Source organism: Periplaneta americana, chromosome 11 (genome assembly GCF_040183065.1).
Source record: "Periplaneta americana isolate PAMFEO1 chromosome 11, P.americana_PAMFEO1_priV1, whole genome shotgun sequence".
Taxonomy (NCBI): domain Eukaryota; kingdom Metazoa; phylum Arthropoda; class Insecta; order Blattodea; family Blattidae; genus Periplaneta; species Periplaneta americana.
The window spans coordinates 59,910,027-59,930,817 of record NC_091127.1 but is presented as its reverse complement, the minus strand read 5'-3'; the positions used below and the strand labels follow the sequence as shown (position 1 = coordinate 59,930,817).

Below are 20,791 nucleotides of genomic sequence, written 5' to 3'. Positions count from 1 at the left end.
CAGGGATTGGCATTGTTTTGGAAGAAAACAAGCTTAAAATATAATTATGAGATCATAAAAATGACCAAATGGACTGAGGGATTTTTGGGATAATACTCTTCAATTCAGTTCTTTTGAATGTACCTTTTTACTGAAGTATTTACAATAAACTTTGTTTACATAATAAAATAAATAAGTGAAGGTGTCTTAAATAAAAACTGCAATCGAAAATAACTTAATTTTTTATTTACATTTTCAAAATAGAGCAATGAATTTTCACTATTCATAAAATGCAGTAAAACTATCACAGTCGTGTGATATCATCGCCACTAGCCATATGGACAGATTCAGATAATTCACTTCCTTCGATATCTGCAATCTCAAGCTGAGATATATGAGCTAAATCATGCTGTGAAAGATGAATATGAACAGTACTCTGTTCAGAATGTTCAGCACTTCCAAGTTCTTCATTTAAACTTCTTTGGAAGACAACAGAAGGTTCCGTAAGTCCACGACTAGTTGAATTTCTCTTCCAAATGTATAAAGTCACAAAACCGACACACAGTAACACAACACTGACACATATTGTCACAATTATCAGCGTTGCAGACGAATTCACAAAATTTCTTGATGAGTCACCCTCTACTTCCACTGACGACACGTTTGATTTGAATATCTCCACATACTTTATAGTAGTTCCTGTTTCGTTTTCGTCACAAATGTTTGTAGAGTTCAGAACTGACCACGGTGATCCAGCATAATTTGAAGGATGTTCACAAATGGCGTTGGTGTCTAGTTCTTTTTCCACACACCAAAGCACAGAAAGTCTGAGTTCGCAGTTACAAATGAAAGGATTGTCAGATAATTTGAGAGTCTTCAATGATTTTAAAGGATTAAAAACTGCTACACTTACAGCTTCAATTGCATTATTTGAAAGTAAAAGAGAAGAGAGTCTGTATTGGGATTTAAAAATCCGTTCGTCTTTCAGAAGACTTAACTTATTATTTGTTAAATCAAGAAATAAAAGCTTTGTTAATTTATTGAATAGCCTATAATCAAGTTCACTAAGGAAATTGTCACTTAAATCCAGAAACCATAGGTTCGGCACTGCATTGAAAACATTGTCCTCCAGTGTTGTAAGGTGTGTGTTTCTAAGATGCAGTCTCTGTAGCTTTCTAGAAAGAGATGAAGGACCTTTTACTTCCAGTGACCCCAAGTGTATATTAGAACAGTTAACGGTTTTTGTCACATCATAATATTTGCATTTAGTAAAAAATCTGCCACAACCTGTAGATAAATCTAAAGCTGCAAGTACCATCGCTCCTTTCCACCACCAGGTGTAGTCCATGGTCCTGAAAAATAATTACCCAAGAAATGTTTGTCAGTAAGATAATCAGGAAAGATAAACGGTTTAAAACATAAATTCTGTTTTAAATAACAAATTATTTCATTTTATTTTTTTTTTAATTTCTCTCAATATAATGACATGATTTAACTTCAGTAAGATGTCTGAAGTTATTTAAAGGAAGTGCTCACTTTTACATAATATGATACTAGAAGTTATGTGATAAATTAAAATTTGAAGTGGAAAATTGAAAAAAATATACTAGTTAAAAAATGAACTCGTATACTTAATTTAACTTAACTTTAACTCAATTTTGGATTAATTTTAATACACTGATTGTATAATCTTGGTTCATGGTATGAAGAATGAATTTCACTAGGTTTTGTATTGTGTTTTGGTTTAGGTAAAAGAGGTAACATATTTCGCTAATATTATGAAACGTTCCTATGTCATCTTTACAACTTCAATGAAAAAGTTCAACAGAGTTACATTATATTGTATTTGGGTTCAAGTAAAAGAGGTAAAATATTTCGCTTAATATTATGAAACGTTCCTATATCATCTTTACAACTTCAATGAAAAAAGTTCAACAGAGTTACATTATATTGTATTTGGGTTCAAGTAAAAGAGGTAACATATTTCGCTTAATATTACGAAACGTTCCTATGTCATCTTTACAACTTCAATGAAAAAAGTTCAACAGAGTTATATTATATTGTATTTGGGTTCAAGTAAAAGAGGTAACATATTTCGCTTAATATTATGAAACGTTCCTATGTCCTCTTTACAACTTCAATGAAAAAAGTTCAACAGAGTTATATTGTATTGTGTTTTGGTTCAAGTAAAAGGTAACATATTTCGCCTAATATTATGAAAAGTTCCTACGTCATCTTTACAACAACAACGTTAATGAAAAAAATTCAACACAGTTATATTGTATTGTATTTTAGTTCAATAAAAGAGGTACCGTCAAGTGGGGCTACTTTGATAGATTTAACTTACATTTTTTATGGTTACAGTTTAATTTTTTAGTATTTTAAGATATAAAAAATATGTAGATATCAGATTGTCTTTACCTTGCTAACCTATTTCTAAGAAAATAATGTGTTGATTTGTACCTGTGAAAAAAATAAAGACCATACTATCAAAGCTAAACTGTGATGGGGACTACTTTGATATACCATTATTTAAAGCCAGATTTCCGTAGTAACCCGAAGATGACATAATAGAGTCAAACTAAAGTTGTGAGATTTACTATTATAGAGGTAAATCAGGGCAAATTAAGCAGATGAAATTATATTTAAAGGACATTTTAAATACTACATTAGTATTTCATTTGCAAGAAAAGTACAAAGGCTCATTGTACATTATAATAGACATAGAAAATTATATAAATTGTTGAAATCAAATTTGTTCTATCAAAACATTACCAAATTCATAAATAATTAATCTAGACTACAAACTAAATCAACTTTTCATAAAAATAATGAAACAAAACTAGAATTCACTTGAATTCAAGAACAATAGGGGAGACATAAATCATGGAATTGTCAGTTAGTTCTGCGACTGAAGGAAGTAAAATCTTGATGGTGTGTTGCATTGAAATAGTAGAAATGTCCAATCAATTGGCTTAAATTTTGTTTCACTCTCATCAGTTCTTTTGAGACCATGAATCACTATCCCATTTGATGCCATGTCCACAATTTCAAAGACATATGTGAAGATTTTCTTATCTTTACTATAAAGAAATTTAGTAAGGATGAAATTTCCTATTTTTGGGTTTTCTGATTCTATTTCATATGTCAGCACCTTCTGGAATTTTGGGGCCTGAAACTTTGATCTGCCTATTTACACAAATCACCTGAGGCTCTTCGTCATCATTGCTGCCTTTGTTATTTGAAGTAGACGCAGTAACTATATTCTTCCCTGATTCAACATTGAGTCGTCTCTTTTTTCTCATCATAGAGCCAGCTGTACTAGAATTCCCAAATCAGTGTTCTTGAAGAAATGCCATGAGCCAACTCTCAACCTGTTGTTCAACAACTTCTACAGGCTCCGGAATTTTTTTAGGACTTCTTTCTTATTGCAAGGACAAATGCCCGTAGAAAAGGAACTGTTTTATCAAAATGTGTTTTATTTCAGACTGTTCTGTATCTCCGCGAAATGATTGTTTATTAGTATTTGTCTGTAACTTTGTCTTATCCATGTGGATCAATGCTTTCTTCAACAAGCTTGAAAAATTAGCCTTCGGTACAGTTGAAAATCGAGGATTTTCTCGTTCCACTCCATCAAAATATGTCGCCAGGCTCCTCTGAAGAATCTGAAAAATTGTTGTACTGGCGAGAACCTGGTTCCTTTTTATAATCTCGCAACACAGTAGCTCTGGACAGACAGCGATAACGTCTAAAACAATATAAATGTAATTTTAAATGTTTGACTAGATTATCAATTTAGCCCCATCCTCTCTATCAAAGTTACCCCGTGACTCTTCAACGTAACTGGTGTGCATACTACAACATTCAAGTGAACGACAAGCAACACTTTAAATGCCAAAGAACAACTTTATTTGAAGATAGAATTGAATATTCATTTATAAGTATGCTTACCTGTGTAGCTTCAAAGTTTTGCAGGTATCATAAATCCTCATTCACTTTATAAACCAAAAAATATTTAATTTCTCCTCTACAACTTGTAGTACTTATATAGCACCGTCGCTATCTCATAACTAGTTTAACAGAGCTGCCAACACGAGATCCAAAGTTGGCCACATTCTGATATCTTTCGCGCGAATTCGATTTTAGTAATCGATCGAAGTGGTTATCAAAGTAGCCCCCAATATCAAAGTAACCCCTAATGACGGTGACATATTTCGCCTAGTATTACGAAACGTTCCTATGTCATCTTTATAACAACTTTAATGAAAAAAGTTCAACAGAGTTATATTGTATTTATGTGTGCTATCAGGTAGGATGGAAGAGAAGGCCTTATGGCCTTAATCCTATCAGATTAAATAAATAACACCACCACCAAAAAGCAGCACTGCCACTACCGCCAACAGAACTTCCACAACCATCCAACACTGCCACCAGCACCACCAAAACTACCACCACTGTCAACACCACCACCAGCACCAACAAACCTTTCACTATTATCCACAATACACGAAACTAAAACAGCTGCTAACACAACTAAAACAGCTGCCAACATTACTAAAACTGTTGCCAGCACCATCAAACTGTTGAAGACACCAACAAAACTGCTTTATTAATGCACTATCAATACGCCCAGATCACCATTAAGTAACAGTAATGCTAAGACCACCATAAACAGTATTGCCACTGCCACGGCACCTACACTACTCACAACTACTATTATTACTACATACTACTTATTTCACAAGCCATTAGGAAGCCATTAAGCTGTCGAATATATAGGTTCTTAAACTAGCCAATTACGAACAGCGAAAACTTCGTGACCGTGTAGTCATGTGTAGGCGGCCTACTATCTAAGTTCTTCACTGGCAAACGAATGCTGATACTGCAGGCATAAATAAATATATTCCTTTCCGTCACTTTTAATCTGAAATTCGTTTTGTTGATAGCCACACATAGCGTCATAATTATGTAAGTATAATCTGAAGTACTATCTCTCTCACTTTGTAACAAGGAATATTCTTGTCTTACGTTGCCATATCTTAACACTCCATTACGTGTACGATACAACTTTCCGTAAAATAGGGATGGGGAAAATACAATCCTATAGAGAAATGCGACCTTCGCCTTGCCATCCTATCAATATAATCTGTTCATTATTAAAACATATTGTAACATCTCTCAAGAATAACTACATAGAATTAATCATCTTCTTTAATAAATTTGTATTTTCATATAATATAGACCTACATTAATTGTGAAGTTTATTCACCTGTTAGGTGAGTGACAGCAAAAATAACCAAGCTACTGTTCTCCAACCACGAGAAAGTCTCAGGGGAATGATACGCAGTGGGGTAATGCTGTGAATGAATGTTGATGTCATAAGATGTCATAAGATCACACATGTGGATAGACGATCTCCATTGGCTATCTTCCAAAGCACAAACGATAAAATTGACACACATATATTTATACTACCCTAGTTACAAAATTAGGTCACGGTTAATTCCCTGGTCTTTTAATCCCTCCATATAGGAAATAACATATGCAGGAGAGTGCATGTTTTTTAGACTGACGTTATAACGGTAATATTATCTATCTACGAGTACTTCGCTCCAATAGATGACGCAATAGTAAGCACATTCCTTTCACGGTTGATCTCCTGGTTGGAGAATAGTATCTACATAGTGTTTCACAATTGATACGTACAAACCGCAGGGGTGAGTAGAGGATAACGAAACCAGGAAAAAAATCCTAATAAATATAGGGCCGTAAACAGCCCGTTTCCGAAATGTATGGGTTTATTATGTCTAGTCAGTACGAGTGCTCTGGGGTAACATAACATCCGATATGCACTAGAGAAGGAGAGTATTATAACATGTGATCAATATGACACCGTTATGATAAGGCAGGCATCAACACGTTTCCTCATCAACAATCGTACATTATCCCAGGTGTATCTCTAATGCGTTAACACCCATTCACAATGCACTCTCGGAATGCACTAATATTATCAATAGGGCTGAAATACACAAAACATTTCAAACATCCTCAGACAAAAAAATCCAGAGTAATGAAATCGGGGGACCTGAGAGGCCATAGCCGATACATCTGTTGTGGAATCTTGTGCGTAAAAACTCTCAGGGGTTCAAATGAATGTGAGCTAGTGTTTCATCATGCATGTACCACAGCAACTGCCTTTCCTAAAGAAGCAGATTACTTAAAATGTCCCCTAGCTCATATAGAAAAGAAGGTACGCAAGACCATTAAATCTGCCAGATAAGAAATGAGGTGTATTCAGTTGATGGCCACAGTGCTGACTTCACATATTGAAAACATGGACTTAGGTTTGTTAGTACGTACTTTTTACCTGGTTTCATTGTCTTCTAGTCACCCATGCAGTTTGTACCTATAATTGTGAAGCATTCTGGAGACTATAATAATGATTGTCCTGAAGGTTTAATTTTGCGAATTATGACCATATTGGTCAGAACTATAGGCCTACAACTTGCCTCGCTTTTTTTGATACTGTTCATTTCCTTACTTAAATCATATTATAGTCCGGATCAGCTTACTTAATACCCCAAGGATGAACCCTAACCATTTTCCCCCTATTACTACATATACTAGTGGATTATAGTGATTTTCTATATGTCAGGTTGAATTTAATTTTACCAACTTTGTTTCGAATTTCGACTACTGATAAATACGACAACTGACAGTTACTTTCTGTTATGTTGGCAGCAATAATTTTGGTTTGCAGTAAAGGCAACTGGTGAAATGGAAGTACAGTATTTAACTTGTGAAATCTGAACTTAATTAATAATTAATTAGTAATATCGGTATTAATATTAATATCAATACATAATTCAATTGTGTTGCGTTGTGGTTCCAATTCAATACTATATTCAGGTTAGTGTAATTAAATAAGATACAAGTATAACACCATACTCACGTCCAAATTCCCTTTGAATTCTTTTAACACTGTCAAATTTAGAAAACACTGTGCCCGCTGTTGATTTGTAGTAGCCATTTTATTCATCAACGATTTTCATTTGTCCTTTCAGATTATGTATTGTTGATTGTCATATATGAAAACTCCCATCTTTTAATGATAATATAACCAGCAAGAAATTTTTCCTACTATCATAGTAGCTTTAAAACAAATTAATATTATCCATACCCAAACGGATCAGACTGTACTTTCCAACGTCTGTTAATAATATGTTAAATTTCTCGCATGTCATCTGTTCTCATTTTGAAATCTAATTATTATTTGTGTTTCTTGTAAAATGGTTTATTTTCCCTTGCGCAAAATATTTCTCAAGTATTCACTTATCCGCTATTTATGACAGACCTATAGCCACTCATTATTTACTCAAGGTTAAACGGATAACAGAATTGCGTGGGAAAAACATCACTGAAGTCAGCAAGCTAAGTGTTCGAATAATATTTTATGCACTGGTCTCTTGTCTCTGTAGTGTTCATGCATTTTTTTTTTTTTTTTTTTTTTTTTTTTCAAGATGTGATATTTTTGTTTTACCTCAGTGAAATCGTTTCATGATATTTAGCGTACACATCGGTATTGGGTTCCTTACATTCATGTCCAAAATATGCAATTTAATGCTATTTTTTTTAACTACGCGTTGGAATAATTTTCGTTTATTAACTGAATATTCTATAGACTGTCTAGACTAGATCTAGATTCTGCCTAACTCTATTAGTTAGTGGAGAAGAGGTAGGGTGTGATTTGAATATCTGTGATTTTGTCGCTGTGACAGATTTGTCACTGGTTCTGACTGTGAATACAGTTCCAAAATCATAGCTTCTAGAAATCGCCATCTCTGTCCTATATCCTCACAGCGATGGCGACTGATGTATGTATATGTGACAGTTCAGATTCCAGACAACTCAAAATTAGAAGATTAACTTAAAGGACAACATAACTTGGGTATAATTAATTTTCGTCCCACCCAAAAGGTCAACGTCGACAACTCTTTGATACTAAAGCTATGCACTTCCTATATTATTTCACGGGTTATTCACTTAATAATTCGTAAACATTCTCGGTCGAATATACGCGCCCATACATCGCGCTAACAGCTCAGAACGTGTTTTGTTTTCGGTATGCACGCCGAGCTAATCACTATTGTTGATGTAGGATTGTAGGACATGGCATCGGCATATCATTTCTATTCCCGGAAGAGCAATAACATGAAAATCTGTCGGCTCGTGATGGAAACATGGTTTTTCCTCGTGGTTTCTTCCGAGGTCTTGTAGATGGCAATGATATTAAGTTACTCTGGTTCTAGACAGAGTCCAAGGATAGCAATCCTTTGCTCCGGCAAATGCCGACAAATCCGCCATTGTTATTCCATCGCGAGCTATGCAGTGTACAGTTGTATAGGGAAAGAATGTAATGTAAGTGCGAAAAAATGCAGTACTGCTGTGTTCATAACTGTTCACAGAGAACTGAAAAAGGCGCACATTTGTTTTCTTTGTGACAAGGTGAAAGAAATAAGGAAAAAGGAAATAAGTGACTATAAATATAAAAAGAAACGATCCCCTACCTAAGCGAGCATACATTGTGAGATTAATGAATGACTATTTTGATATTTATTTTTTCGAAATTTGGGTCCCAAGATATTTTTCTAAAACTAATCTAAAATTTAAGTTGTTGCAGCAATGATAATTGCCAAATTACTCTATTTAACACTGATTTTATATGTTAAAATCTTATTGGTTAACACATAGATTTGCTTTCACTTTAAAAAATGTTAAATAACACAGTCCCTACATCAAGTGGAAATACAGAAAATCTTAATTGGATTGAAAAACACATCTTAGTCTGGATACTGTATTTGAAAAAGTGTAATTTTGGATAGTTATCATTAGTATATATTGTCAGATTACTCACAAAACATTGTGCTTGAAATAGTAATGACAATTCATAATCCTAAGTAGGTCTTCTGTAAACACGTACACATTAAATAACTCTGCTAAATTACTTTATGAACACTGATGTTTAGCTTATATGTAAATATCTATTGGTTATCACAACACCATGTTCACTATGCTCATTAAGAACAGATTTTTTATGTAATATGTTATTGTAGGTTAGTAGGATTAATATATTGTACCTATTTTTAAGAAGGGGGAAAAGACTAACTGTGGTAACTTTCAAGGAATATCACTTTTTCTGACGTCGTACAAAATTTTGTCCAATATTCTTTTGAGAACATACGTAGATGAAATTATTGGCGATCATCAATGCGGTTTTAGGCTAAATAGATCGAGTATTGATCAGATTTTTTGTATTCGACAGATATTGGAGAAAAATGGGAGTATAAGGGTACAGTACATCAGTTATTCATAGATCTCAAAAAGGCGTATGACTCGGTTAAGAGAGAAGTTTTATATAATATTCTTATTGAATTTTGTATTCCCAAGAAACTAGTTCGATTAATTAAAATGTGCCTCAGTGAAACTTACACCAGAGTCCTTGTAGGCCAGTTTCTATTTGATACTTTTCCAATTCACTGCGGGTTAAAGCAAGGAGATGCACTATCACCTTTACTTTTTAACTTTGCTCTAGAGTATGCCATTAGGAAAGTTCAGGATAACAGAAAGGGTTTGGAATTGAACGTGTTACATCAGCTTCTTGTCTATGCGGATGACGTGAATATGTTAGGAAAAAATCCACAAACGATTAGGGAAAACACGGAAATTTTACTTGAAGCAAGTAAAGCGATAAGTTTGGAAGTAAATCCCGAAAAGACAAAGTATATGGTTATGTCTCGTGACTAGAATATTGTACGAAATGGAAATATACAAATTGGAGATTTATCCTTCGAAGAGGTGGAAAAGTTCAAATATCTGAGCAACAGTAACAAATATAAATGACACTCGGGAGGAAATTAAACGCAGAATAAATATGGGAAATGCCTGTTATTATTCGGTTGAGAAGCTTTTGTCATCTAGTCTGCTGTCAAAAATCGGAAAGTTAGAATTTATAAAACAGTTATATTACCTGTTGTTCTGCATGATTGTGAAACTTGGACTCTAACTTTGAGAGAGGAACAGAGATTAAGAGTGTTTGAGAATAAGGTTCTTATGAAAATATTTGGGGCTAAGAAGGATGAAGTTACAGGAGAATGGAGAAAGGTATACAGTGCAGAACTGCATGCATTGTATTCTTCACCTGACATAATTAGGAACATTAAATCCAGACGTTTGAGATTTGCAGGGTATGTAGCACGTATGGGCGAATTTAGAAATGCATATAGTGTTTCAGTTGGTAAAAAGAACTATGGGGAGGTCGAGACGTAGATGGGAGGATGATATTAAAATGGATTTGAGGGAGGTGGGATATGATGACAGAGACTGGATTAATCTTGCACAGGATAGGGACCGATGGTGAGCTTATGTGAGGGCGGCAATGAACCTGCGGGTTCCTTAAAAGCCATTTGTAAGTAAGTAAGTAGGATTAATATTTGTAAACAACAGAATATAGATTGAACAACAGCAAAATGCAAGTATCAGAGACACACATCACAGCTGAATAATGCCATTTAATGGTTCTGTATCCTGTATTAAATAATATTAACAATAAAAGTATTACAAATTTATGAATAAAAATAAATGGTTATGTTCATGATTACACTGTAGGTTTTCTTTAAGTTTATTACTCCTTTCACTATCAAGTTCAGAGATAATTGGCTACTTTCTGGCGCCTTGTTGGTGTATATTTGGCGACATTGGTCTGGAATCATCTGGCAACCCTGCTCATAAGGCCTTATCAATAGGTATCGTAACATCTTTGGAAACAGTCGCTAGACTACATTTTTTTAAACAATTCTATGCTTACGTGATCGTGCTTTGCACATAAAGATTTATTACCAAAGTAACAACAAAGCTTCTGTTGCACTTCGGTTATTCCGAACAGCGAAGAATTACGGAGAGATCCCATGACCATTACTAATTTGTGGAAGGTGATCTCCCTAAGGTTCTTTACAAGTGCAACCAGGACGAGGATGCAAATCTGTATGCAATGAGGACGTAACATTTTGCTTTCGTTCACTCCCCATACAGTGACATTTCCTCTTGTGGTGGCGATTTCCGGAACTAATTATTTTTCTTCCTGGAATGGAATTCCCACTAACTGAAATACTGTATGTGTACACCACATTTCAATTTATTTGGCCTCACCGTTGTTTACTTATGACCCTTCAAACACCTCCTCTTTAATTGTGGTCACCTCTTTAATTATGGTATATCAAAAGCAGACGACAGTTTTTCACTAAGCTCTCCTAAAATGGTGCATGTCACATCTGTGATTCATGCTGTACACAGGATATGCGAAAATATCGGAATTCTCTTTCCCAATATGGATAGATTACTATTAAATGAGAAAAAAATGTTCGTTAAAGCGGCTTCAAGATTTGATCCCTTCAAACAGGAAACTCCGAATTTCCTCTTCCTCATTTATCCATAGTACATGGTACATGGCTAATTGCTATGCCAAGCATTTTGAAAGTTTTGAATCTATTGCAAATACATTGGACAGGAACGATGTATAGTTTGAGATACTTCAAGAAAGACGATTGATAAAAAAATGATTTGGCGTTCATATCCGTAAATCTAGGTATTTTGTAGGACACAATAAAAAACTAGCAACTCTCACAAACATCCTTTACGAAACAGTCAGGGTGGTGCAAGCCGTTGAACAAAAACCGAACTCAGCATCAGGTTCAAAAGCACAGCAATGCTAAACAAACAAATGTCAAATAGGCCTAATAAAAAGTTGATATAAAATAATGTGTAAAAGTGCTCTCCAAGAGTGCGATTGTAATTGAAATTGAAATTGACGGCGTGAGTGTTTGTGACCTACCGCTCTTTAAATATTCGAATGCAAAGTTGGCATCCTGTGACGAACATTTTTACAGTAGAAGATATTGTACAGAGACAACTGACATACACTTAAATTCGGGGTGTGCAAAATGAAATAATAACAAAATAATACTGGCATTTGATTTATTTTATTTGTGTAGAAAATTATTTGCAATAAGGATCTGACGTTTAAAAACTAACTTGTATGACTTATCTCCTTTTAGCCAAACATTATCAATTTGTCATATATATGACATATACTGAAACTCTAATAAAACTACGAGCAACTAATATTTTCTGGTTGTTAATGGTGAGTAAGTGCTATATGTTACCTTTTTCATAACAGAAGAGATACTTGGGTCAATTTTTGGCTAATTATTTTTAATGTTTGAGCAAACATTTTTGTATTTTTACCACATATAAATAAATAATTTACATTTTTATAGGACAAAAAATTCGCTCCCTAAACCGGGTACCCGAAGGTACAGAACACATGTAGACCTACATAGCCATTCATTATAAGCTTAAATTTAAAGAGGGCTCCTAAACATCGCGGTAGTAAAGTTTATTGTTTTCTGTGTTTGAGCAGATATCATATTTTTATTTTTGTGAAAATCCTGCGATGTTTCGTTTATTAAAATTTATTGTATAGGTCTATTTCTCTTTTAAAATTATAAACAATCATGTATGTTTTTCTTATAATATAAACAATCATCAATTCCTATAGTCCCGTCGCTCTAATTTCCGGCAGCCAATAGCGTTGCAGGTCGGCTACATTTAAACGTGTGCGTCTTGTGATTCGCTGATTCATTTCTTAAGGCTCGATAAATACTTAATATAATCGCCCGTCATTTTAGCTTTTTCATTGGTTTTCGCAGAAAGCATACGAAGACGTTATTTTCCGCTCAATTATTTGCTGAATTACATTGCGTTTGATTTATTATCATAGGAGTTACGACATGATAATGTTTAACGGTGTGGCAAATAGATTCCTCGTATGGTAGCTCGGCAACGTATGAACAAAAATGGCGAACGATACTACCTACCTAGACTTTATAGATCCTTCACTTTCTAAGACGTAAGCAAAGAGGCGGAGTCACGCCGGAAATAACAGCGTCGGGACTATAATTCATTGTTTTGCAGATAAATACACTATCTTCTTTCGTGAGCTGACTGTACAAATTTGTACATGCCCAGTATCAGTAGTCGGGTTCTTGCCGCATCGTTCATTACACAATACATTGGAAAGTGTAGTTTGTGGTCACTGAACTTGTAGTTCAATATGACCAAACACTGGACTCTACTTATGAGCTGTGCTGGCAAAGAAGGACTTGCAGATGATGACATTCATGATGGCGACAATGGTGTTGGTGAAAACGATGTTTGATAAATAGAACGCTTATGTTCATGATGACGACGTTGATACTGATGACGGTAATGATTTTTTCATGAATTCGACAATAGATGAAGACGACTACAATTTGACGAAGACAATAGTCCGACGAAGACAACGGCGGTTTGACGAAGACAATAATGAATTAACGAAGGCAAAGATGACGAAGGCAAAGATTGACGAAGGCAAAGATGGTTTAACTAAGACGACGATGGCTTGATGAAGACAGCGTTGGTTTGAAGAAGACGACGTTGATTTTATGAACACAACGTTGATTTGATGAACACGACGTTGATTTGGTGAAAACGAATTTGATTTCGTGAAGATGACGCGGCGTTGATTTGATAATGTCACGGTTGATTTGATGGAAACGACGGTGGCTTGATGAAGAGTATGTTGTTCTGATGAATACGACGATGGCTTGATGAAGACTATGCTGTTTTTACGAAAATATTAATTTGAGGAAGACGATGTTGACTTCATAAAGACGACGTTCACGTGATGACGACAATTGTTTGACGAATATGGTTTCAAGAAAACGACAATGGTTTGACGAAGACGACGGTAGGTTAACGAAGATGACTATGGTTTGACGAAGACTACAATGGTCTGATGAAGGCAAGAATGGCCTTACGAAGACGACGATGGTTTGGCGAAGACGACGATGGCTTGGCGAAGACGACGATGGTTTGACGAAGACAACGTTGATTTGATGAATAAATATTAATTTTATGAATACGACGTTGCTTTGATGGAAGAGACGCAACGTTGATTTAATGAAAACAACGCGACGTTGATATGGTAAAGATAAGGTTGATTTGGTGAAAACGATGATGGCTTCATGAAGACGATATTGTTTTCATGAAGACGACGTTGACTTAATATAAACGATGTCGATTTGGTGAAGACGACGAAAGTTTGACAAATACGACTGCAGTTTCACGAATACGATGACAGATTGACGAAGGCAATGATAGTTTGACGAATACGTGAGGATGGCTTGACGAAGACGATGATAATTTATTGAAGACGACATTAATATGATAAAGTCAACGTTGACTTAATGAAGACGACATTGATTTGGTCAAGACAACGTTGATTTCATGGTGATGGTTTGATGAAAACTACGTTGAACTGATGAATACGACGTTGATTTGGTGAAGAAGATGATGGTTTGCTGAAAACTATGTTGAACTGATTAATACGACGTTGATTTTATGAACACGACAGTGGTTTGAAGAATAGGCTTCATGCTACTACGATGCTTTTACGAGAACGATGAAGTTTTGACAAGTAGGGGTGTGGTTTGACGAAGAGAATGAGTATACAGTAGAAGTTTCATTTCGATAGCGAAACAAAATATCCCTTCTTCAGTTACGAGACTAATTCCTGTGTAACCTTGGTCATTGACAGTGGGGCTATTTTTCACTGTCAGTGGGTCAACTTGTCACAAATCTAACACCTCACTAAACTCTACCTAACCTTGTCATTGACAGTGTACATCACTCTCTTTGCCTTCTCATAAAACCTACACATAATTCAGAAAAAAAAAACTTTTCGTCTGCAAATATTGACAGCATACAAGTAAGCTCAACATATTTAATCTGCATCAGCTGGATAACACATGGCGGAATATAAATGAAATTTATAACATAGAGAAACAGACTATATTTAAATAAAAATAAGTTGCTAGCACGGCCATCACGAAATATCACGAATCACTGCACTGTTAATGTTATGTTTTTATTTAACGACGCTCGTAACTGCAGAGGTTATTTCAGCGTCGCCGGATGTGCCGGAATTTTCTCCCGCAGGAGTTCTTTTACATACCAGTAAATCTACTGACATGAGCCTGTCGCATTTAAGCACACTTAAATGCCATCGACCTGGCCCGGGATTGAACCCGCAACCTTGGGCATAGAAGGCCAGCGCTATACAAACTCGTCAACTAGGTCGACCCTGCACTGTTAAGGATACAATGAAAATATTTAACATCTGAACATCAGATACGACAAGATACAGTATTTAAAAAATGCGCTACAGGAGTGATAAGATTGCAATTTATAGTTGGCTTTGATTGGTTGAAACTCAATAGATTCTTACACTTCATTGGTGTATTGGTACATGAGCGAAATAGTCGAAATTAACTTATAATGGAGTGGCAAAAAAGAAATAGTGCTTGAACATGAATCAGAAACAGAACTACATAAATATTACTAACAATAAACGGGATCCAAATATTTATCATCATAAATAATAATAATAATAATAATAATAATAATAATAATAATAATAATAATAATAATAATAATAATAATAATAACCTACGTACAGAAATAGTGGCAAACGAGATGAAATTGATGAATATTTAAGAATAAAATTCTGAAAACACCATCTAAAAAGTACTCTTAATACTTCGTAAATCAAAATGGCTGACTGTCTACTAACACAGTGTGTTTGGAGTGTACAGTCATAGGCGGAGAGAGAACAGTTTTCTTGGTTAGGAGGGACAAAGCAAAACCATAGAATCACCATATAACAAGATTATGGGGACATTATTTACCTTCTCCCCCGTTATAGCTTGACTGTGGTACAGTATATCGGAATATGATGACTTAATAAAGATATTTTCGGGGAGCAATTTCTTACAGGGTTACATCCATATTCGCGATGTTTTAGACCGAGTTGTAAAGAGCTTGAAGTGTAGGTCTACTACAAATTATAATAGCATAACTTAAAACAATCTCCCTATTTTTTTTCTCTCATACACAAACATATGTATACAGGTACATCAATAACACTATGTAACAGTGCAAACAGAAACTCTTTATCTGAAGTTTACCTTCCTGAAACTATCATATGAAATGTAAATTCTAATTATTTTACTTAATCTCTCGTCTTTAAGTTTACACATTATGCCGGGATCACTTTTCTTTTTTCTGCATTGTTCTGCACAGTATATTATTTATATTTCTCCAAGCGGCGGTCTGAACACCTGCAGACTTTTAACACATGAGTACAGGCTGTTAAAAAAAGAAACATTACAGTGCTTCCATTCCTCAAATGAGGTATAGAAATTCTTATACATCCAGAAATTTAAAATAAAATGTTATAGTCCAGACACATGATCTGAAGACATTAAGGTCAATCTAGAGCATCCACCAGCCACTGAACGAATATTGCACACTTTTATCACTGCCAATGTGGTGCTATAAACCAATTTTCAATACTTTTATCACAACGACAACACATTTCTAATCTTACTGTACCATACATACCATATATACATAATACATTTAGTATATCACGAAACATGTAAAATATAATTATTATGAAAGTTTCCATAGCGTCTTCTTCGAATTAGGAGTATTAGTACGATCCACTTCCACTAGATGGAAACCAACACGATTGGCAGAACCGGAAATACATGAAAACGAAATGATACTAAATGTGAGGAATGTTACTACAGGTGTGTAGTATTATGTGACGGGTTAGGTTAGGTTTGGTTTGATTACCTGTGTATTATGTGACAGGTTAGGTTAGGTTAGGTTTGATTAGGTGTGTAGTGTTATGAGAAAGGTTAGGTTAGGTTTGATTAGGTGTGTAGTATTTTTACTACGTTGGCAACACTGAAACCCACTGTTACATTAAAGAAATATGAAGGTATTCTTCTTCACGCGTGACGATTTTCGTATATAAGTAAGATACGTATTTAGGGTGGGTTAGGTGGGCTTACAACACTCATAGTGATCACACCAATTTCTACTAATCAATAATATAAATCGAAGACATTTTCAAAGTATTTTATCAAGTTCCTATAGTGGCTGGGACATAAGAAAGATTCACCGACATTAATTCGTCACTTTATGCACAGAAACTTAATATCTTAAGCAAAAGTAAGAAAAATCTTTTGAATTAAACATTTTCTAACGTTAATAGAAAAAGAGTTCAGATAAGTTGGGGGGGAGGGACAGTGCCCCCCATTCCTCCCCATAACTCCGCATATGAGTGTACTCTTCAAACCCTACAATTTGGTATTGATTTCTTTAAAATATTACATATTTATTTGATGGCATTCACCTGTGTGATGATTGTTCTTGTGGTTCGATAATTTTTGCAAATATACTTACATTCGACGACAACTAGTAGTATCACGTTCTTGCAGACTTTTCCACAAACCGGAAAAAAAATCTTACGTGACACTAGATGAGGAATACTCACTACAATCCCGAGTCATCTATAATAAAAATGTCTTGAACTGTTCACTTCTCTCCATCTTGAATGAATAAACCTCGCCACTGTTGTATGAAAATCATTAGGTAATAAGCACTGTCCTAGACCTAACAAAATGCAATGTAGTTGTGTCTTGCGACATTTCTACCCGCCAAATTAGACGACCTATTCTCTTTAATGCAGCGATACTGACTCACTCGCGTCTCATTCAGGAGAGCCATAACTACGGTCAGATTTCAGATTACCAGTTCAAGGCCGCAGGAACTTGTCAGCACCTTAGGCAACATGGAGTCTTATCTAAAGATAAACCTTGCACTTCCGCACAGTTATGCGGCACAGTAAGGGACTTCACACGCCTCGGGACTTTTTCGTTGGTATTTGCGAAGTATAGGCATATCAACATTAATTTTTTTACGGCGAGACTGAAACGTAACATATGAACTGATAAGATTGTAAATACATGAAATACTGGATTAACGGCATCAATATGCAGTTGACAAGGTTACCAGCAAGTAATTAACACTTCATCCTGTAAATATATTCCAAAATTAATCATTCTATCAATCTGTCCCAAAGAAAATTCGCATAAGGTCTAAAGAGGCTATTTGTCCTAAATCACCATAGAGTAAAAATCTATATGTTCCTACGTGCTGGCATTAATATGCTCGTTATAAAGTTCCGCATAACCAGGGTTCATTTACAACTAATAGGTATTGTAAAAAAAACTTATAATTCTTCTTTCACTCTATACAAAAAAGAATACAAGAAACAATTTCAATTCTGTCGAAAAACTAATACGTTATGAATATCAATCTATCCGTCGGTCTGTCCGTCTCTCTATTTAGTATTTCTATCTGCCTATATGTCTGTCTGCCTATATATAATCTACCTACCTATACATCTATCTATTTATCTAGCAATCTACCGTATGTATTCCATCTATCCTATTTATCCGTCTATCCATCCATCCATCCATCCATCCATACATACATACATACATACATACATACATACAACTACCCATCTATCTATCTATCTATCTATCTATCTATCTATCTATCTATCTATCTATCTATCTATCTATCTATCTATCTATCTATCTATCTATCTATCTATCTATCTATCTATCTATCTATCTATCTATCTATCTATCTATCTATCTATCTATCTATCTAACTATCTATCTATCTATCTATCTATCTATCTATCTATCTATCTATCTATCTATCTATCTATCTATCTATCTATCTATCTATCTATCTATCTATCTATCTATCTATCTATCTATCTATCTATCTATCTATCTATCTATCTATCTATCTATCTATCTATCTATCTATCTACCGTCATACCTAGGTATCTACTTGCATACTTATCTACCGATCTAATCTACATATCCCCTGTTCTATCTATACAGAGTAATGTCATTAATTAAGGGGGTTATTCTTTGAGGTACTTCAAACAGAAAAGTTTAAAGCAATTTACTCGTATTTGCTTCCTTTTCGAGATAAAAGTTATTTTATATTAAACATTTCATAACGTGTTTTGGGAACGTCATTGATTTAATTCCCAATATGATAAAACAGTTTAAGAGAGCAGTGTATTATGATAATAAGTGATTGAAAGAATGTTAATTTTGTCCTTTAAATGTGCAGAAATTTCATCAGAACAAAAGTAACTTTCCTTTCTACAAAGGAATTTTACAATGTTACATTTGTTCGGAATCAAATTTCTACACATTTAAGGACAAAACTAAAATTATTTTTCAGTCATTTTTAGTCTCTTAAATTGACTGTGTATATTGGAAATTAAATCAGTCACTTTCCCAAAACACGCTACGAAATATTTCATATAAAACAATTTCTTTTTTCGAAAAAAAAAAAAAAAAAAAAGCAAAAACGAGCAAAATTGTATTAAACTATTTTGTTTTAAATGTCTCAAAGAATAAACCCTTGAAATTTATGACAATACCTATGATTCATTATTTATACCCATTCTACTTACTTGCGAGGAGATGAACTAAAGCTGGTTGGCTGGTATAGTATTAGATTTTCGACAGGTGAAAGGACTTCGTTCCTTATTGATGATAACTAGCAAAAATCGTCGGTCATTCGTCGTCCATATTGGATTTTTAACCTAAATAACATAATATGCAGTTGATAAATAAAATGCTACTACTACTACTACTACTACTACTACTACTACTACTACTACTACTACAACTACTACTACTACTCCTACACTACTACTATTACTACACTACAACTGTCTCCACCACCACAAACTTACCTATCTACCTACCTACCTATGAATTTACGTACCTTCTCTCTATTTGTGTTGTACTTAAGATATCTTTCAACTGTCAGAATTTGGCATGCGAAGAAAGCTACATCAACAACGTTAAACCTCACTATGTCTATTGAGCATTCCTACAGGAGATTGTGTGGCAGACATAAAACCGACATCATTATTGAAATTCCTAAAATTGTAATCGTATCACAATTGTCAACACTTTATAGTTGAGAACTCACAATTTAAAATGTTCTTAGTAAGGCTTATTTTCATTATTATTGTGAAACTGTTGTTATTACTTTCATGTTACTGCTGAAATCATCGTCCTTTCTAAAGTCACCGCTTTCATTTCTACCGTTACTGTAATCGCTATAATTGTCGTAAAATTTTACATTGTTATAATTGATTACTTCGTCGTGATTGCATAATTCGTTGACATTGCTATATTAAATTTGTTGTCATTGCAGCTTTCGCTATCATTATAGCATTCGTCGTAATTACATACAGCATTTGTCGTTATTGTAGCATTAGCTGTGACTGCAGAATTTGTTGCCATTGCAACATTTGTGTCGGTGCAACATTTCGACCCTCCCAAGTACTAACATTGTAACTCAATTTTTATATCTTTCAGGAGAAAAATAAAGTTTTAAAATGATCGTGTAAATTAGTGTATACAAAAAATGTAGAGTAACAATAAGATTTCACATACAATTGGGAAGGTTTAGAGCTATACAATGATAGTACTGGGAGAAAAAGAAACAATTTAAGACCATATTAACTAGGACAACTCAAAACCATAAAAAATTTAGTTACAATGTTAGTACTTGGGAGGGTCGATTTGTTGTCTTTGCAATATTTATTGTCACTGCAGCATTATTTGTTGCCACCGGAGCAATTGTCGTTGTTATAGCGTTTGTTGTCACTGCAGCATTTTTTGTCGTTGCAGCATTTGTGTCGCTGCAACATCTGTTGTCGTTGCATTATTTGTTGTAACTGGAGCATTATTTG

At 34.5% G+C, this 20,791-nt stretch overlaps 1 protein-coding gene across 5 annotated transcripts; it reads right to left on the bottom strand.

Annotated features, from left to right (window-relative positions):
* Positions 1-203: 203 nt before the first annotated feature.
* On the bottom strand, positions 204-17,743 carry LOC138709050 (phospholipase A2 inhibitor beta-like). Of its 5 annotated transcripts, XR_011334816.1 has the most exons (3): positions 17,389-17,743; positions 1,267-1,331; positions 1,079-1,154 (listed from the first exon to the last, which is right to left on the bottom strand). XR_011334816.1 is itself a non-coding variant. In XM_069839545.1 (2 exons), coding segments are annotated over exons 1-2 (1,050 nt in total). In that variant the 5' UTR covers positions 17,391-17,734; the 3' UTR covers positions 204-283. The 5 variants fall into 5 exon arrangements, 4 of the variants coding, with proteins under 4 accessions (XP_069695646.1, XP_069695644.1, XP_069695647.1 ...); XM_069839545.1 differs by having other exon boundaries at positions 204-1,331; positions 17,389-17,734; XM_069839543.1 differs by lacking the exon at positions 17,389-17,743 and adding an exon at positions 4,784-6,961 and having other exon boundaries at positions 204-1,331.
* Positions 17,744-20,791: the final 3,048 nt, after the last annotated feature.

Coding starts and splice junctions, on each gene's coding strand:
- LOC138709050 (XM_069839543.1), bottom strand. CDS start 4,941: ATGACGCTATGTGTGGCTATCAACAAAACGAATTTCAGATTAAAAGTG. Junction 1,332..4,783: donor ACGGTCACGAAGTTTTCGCT/GTTCGTAATTGG, acceptor ATTATTTTTCAG/GACCATGGACTACACCTGGT.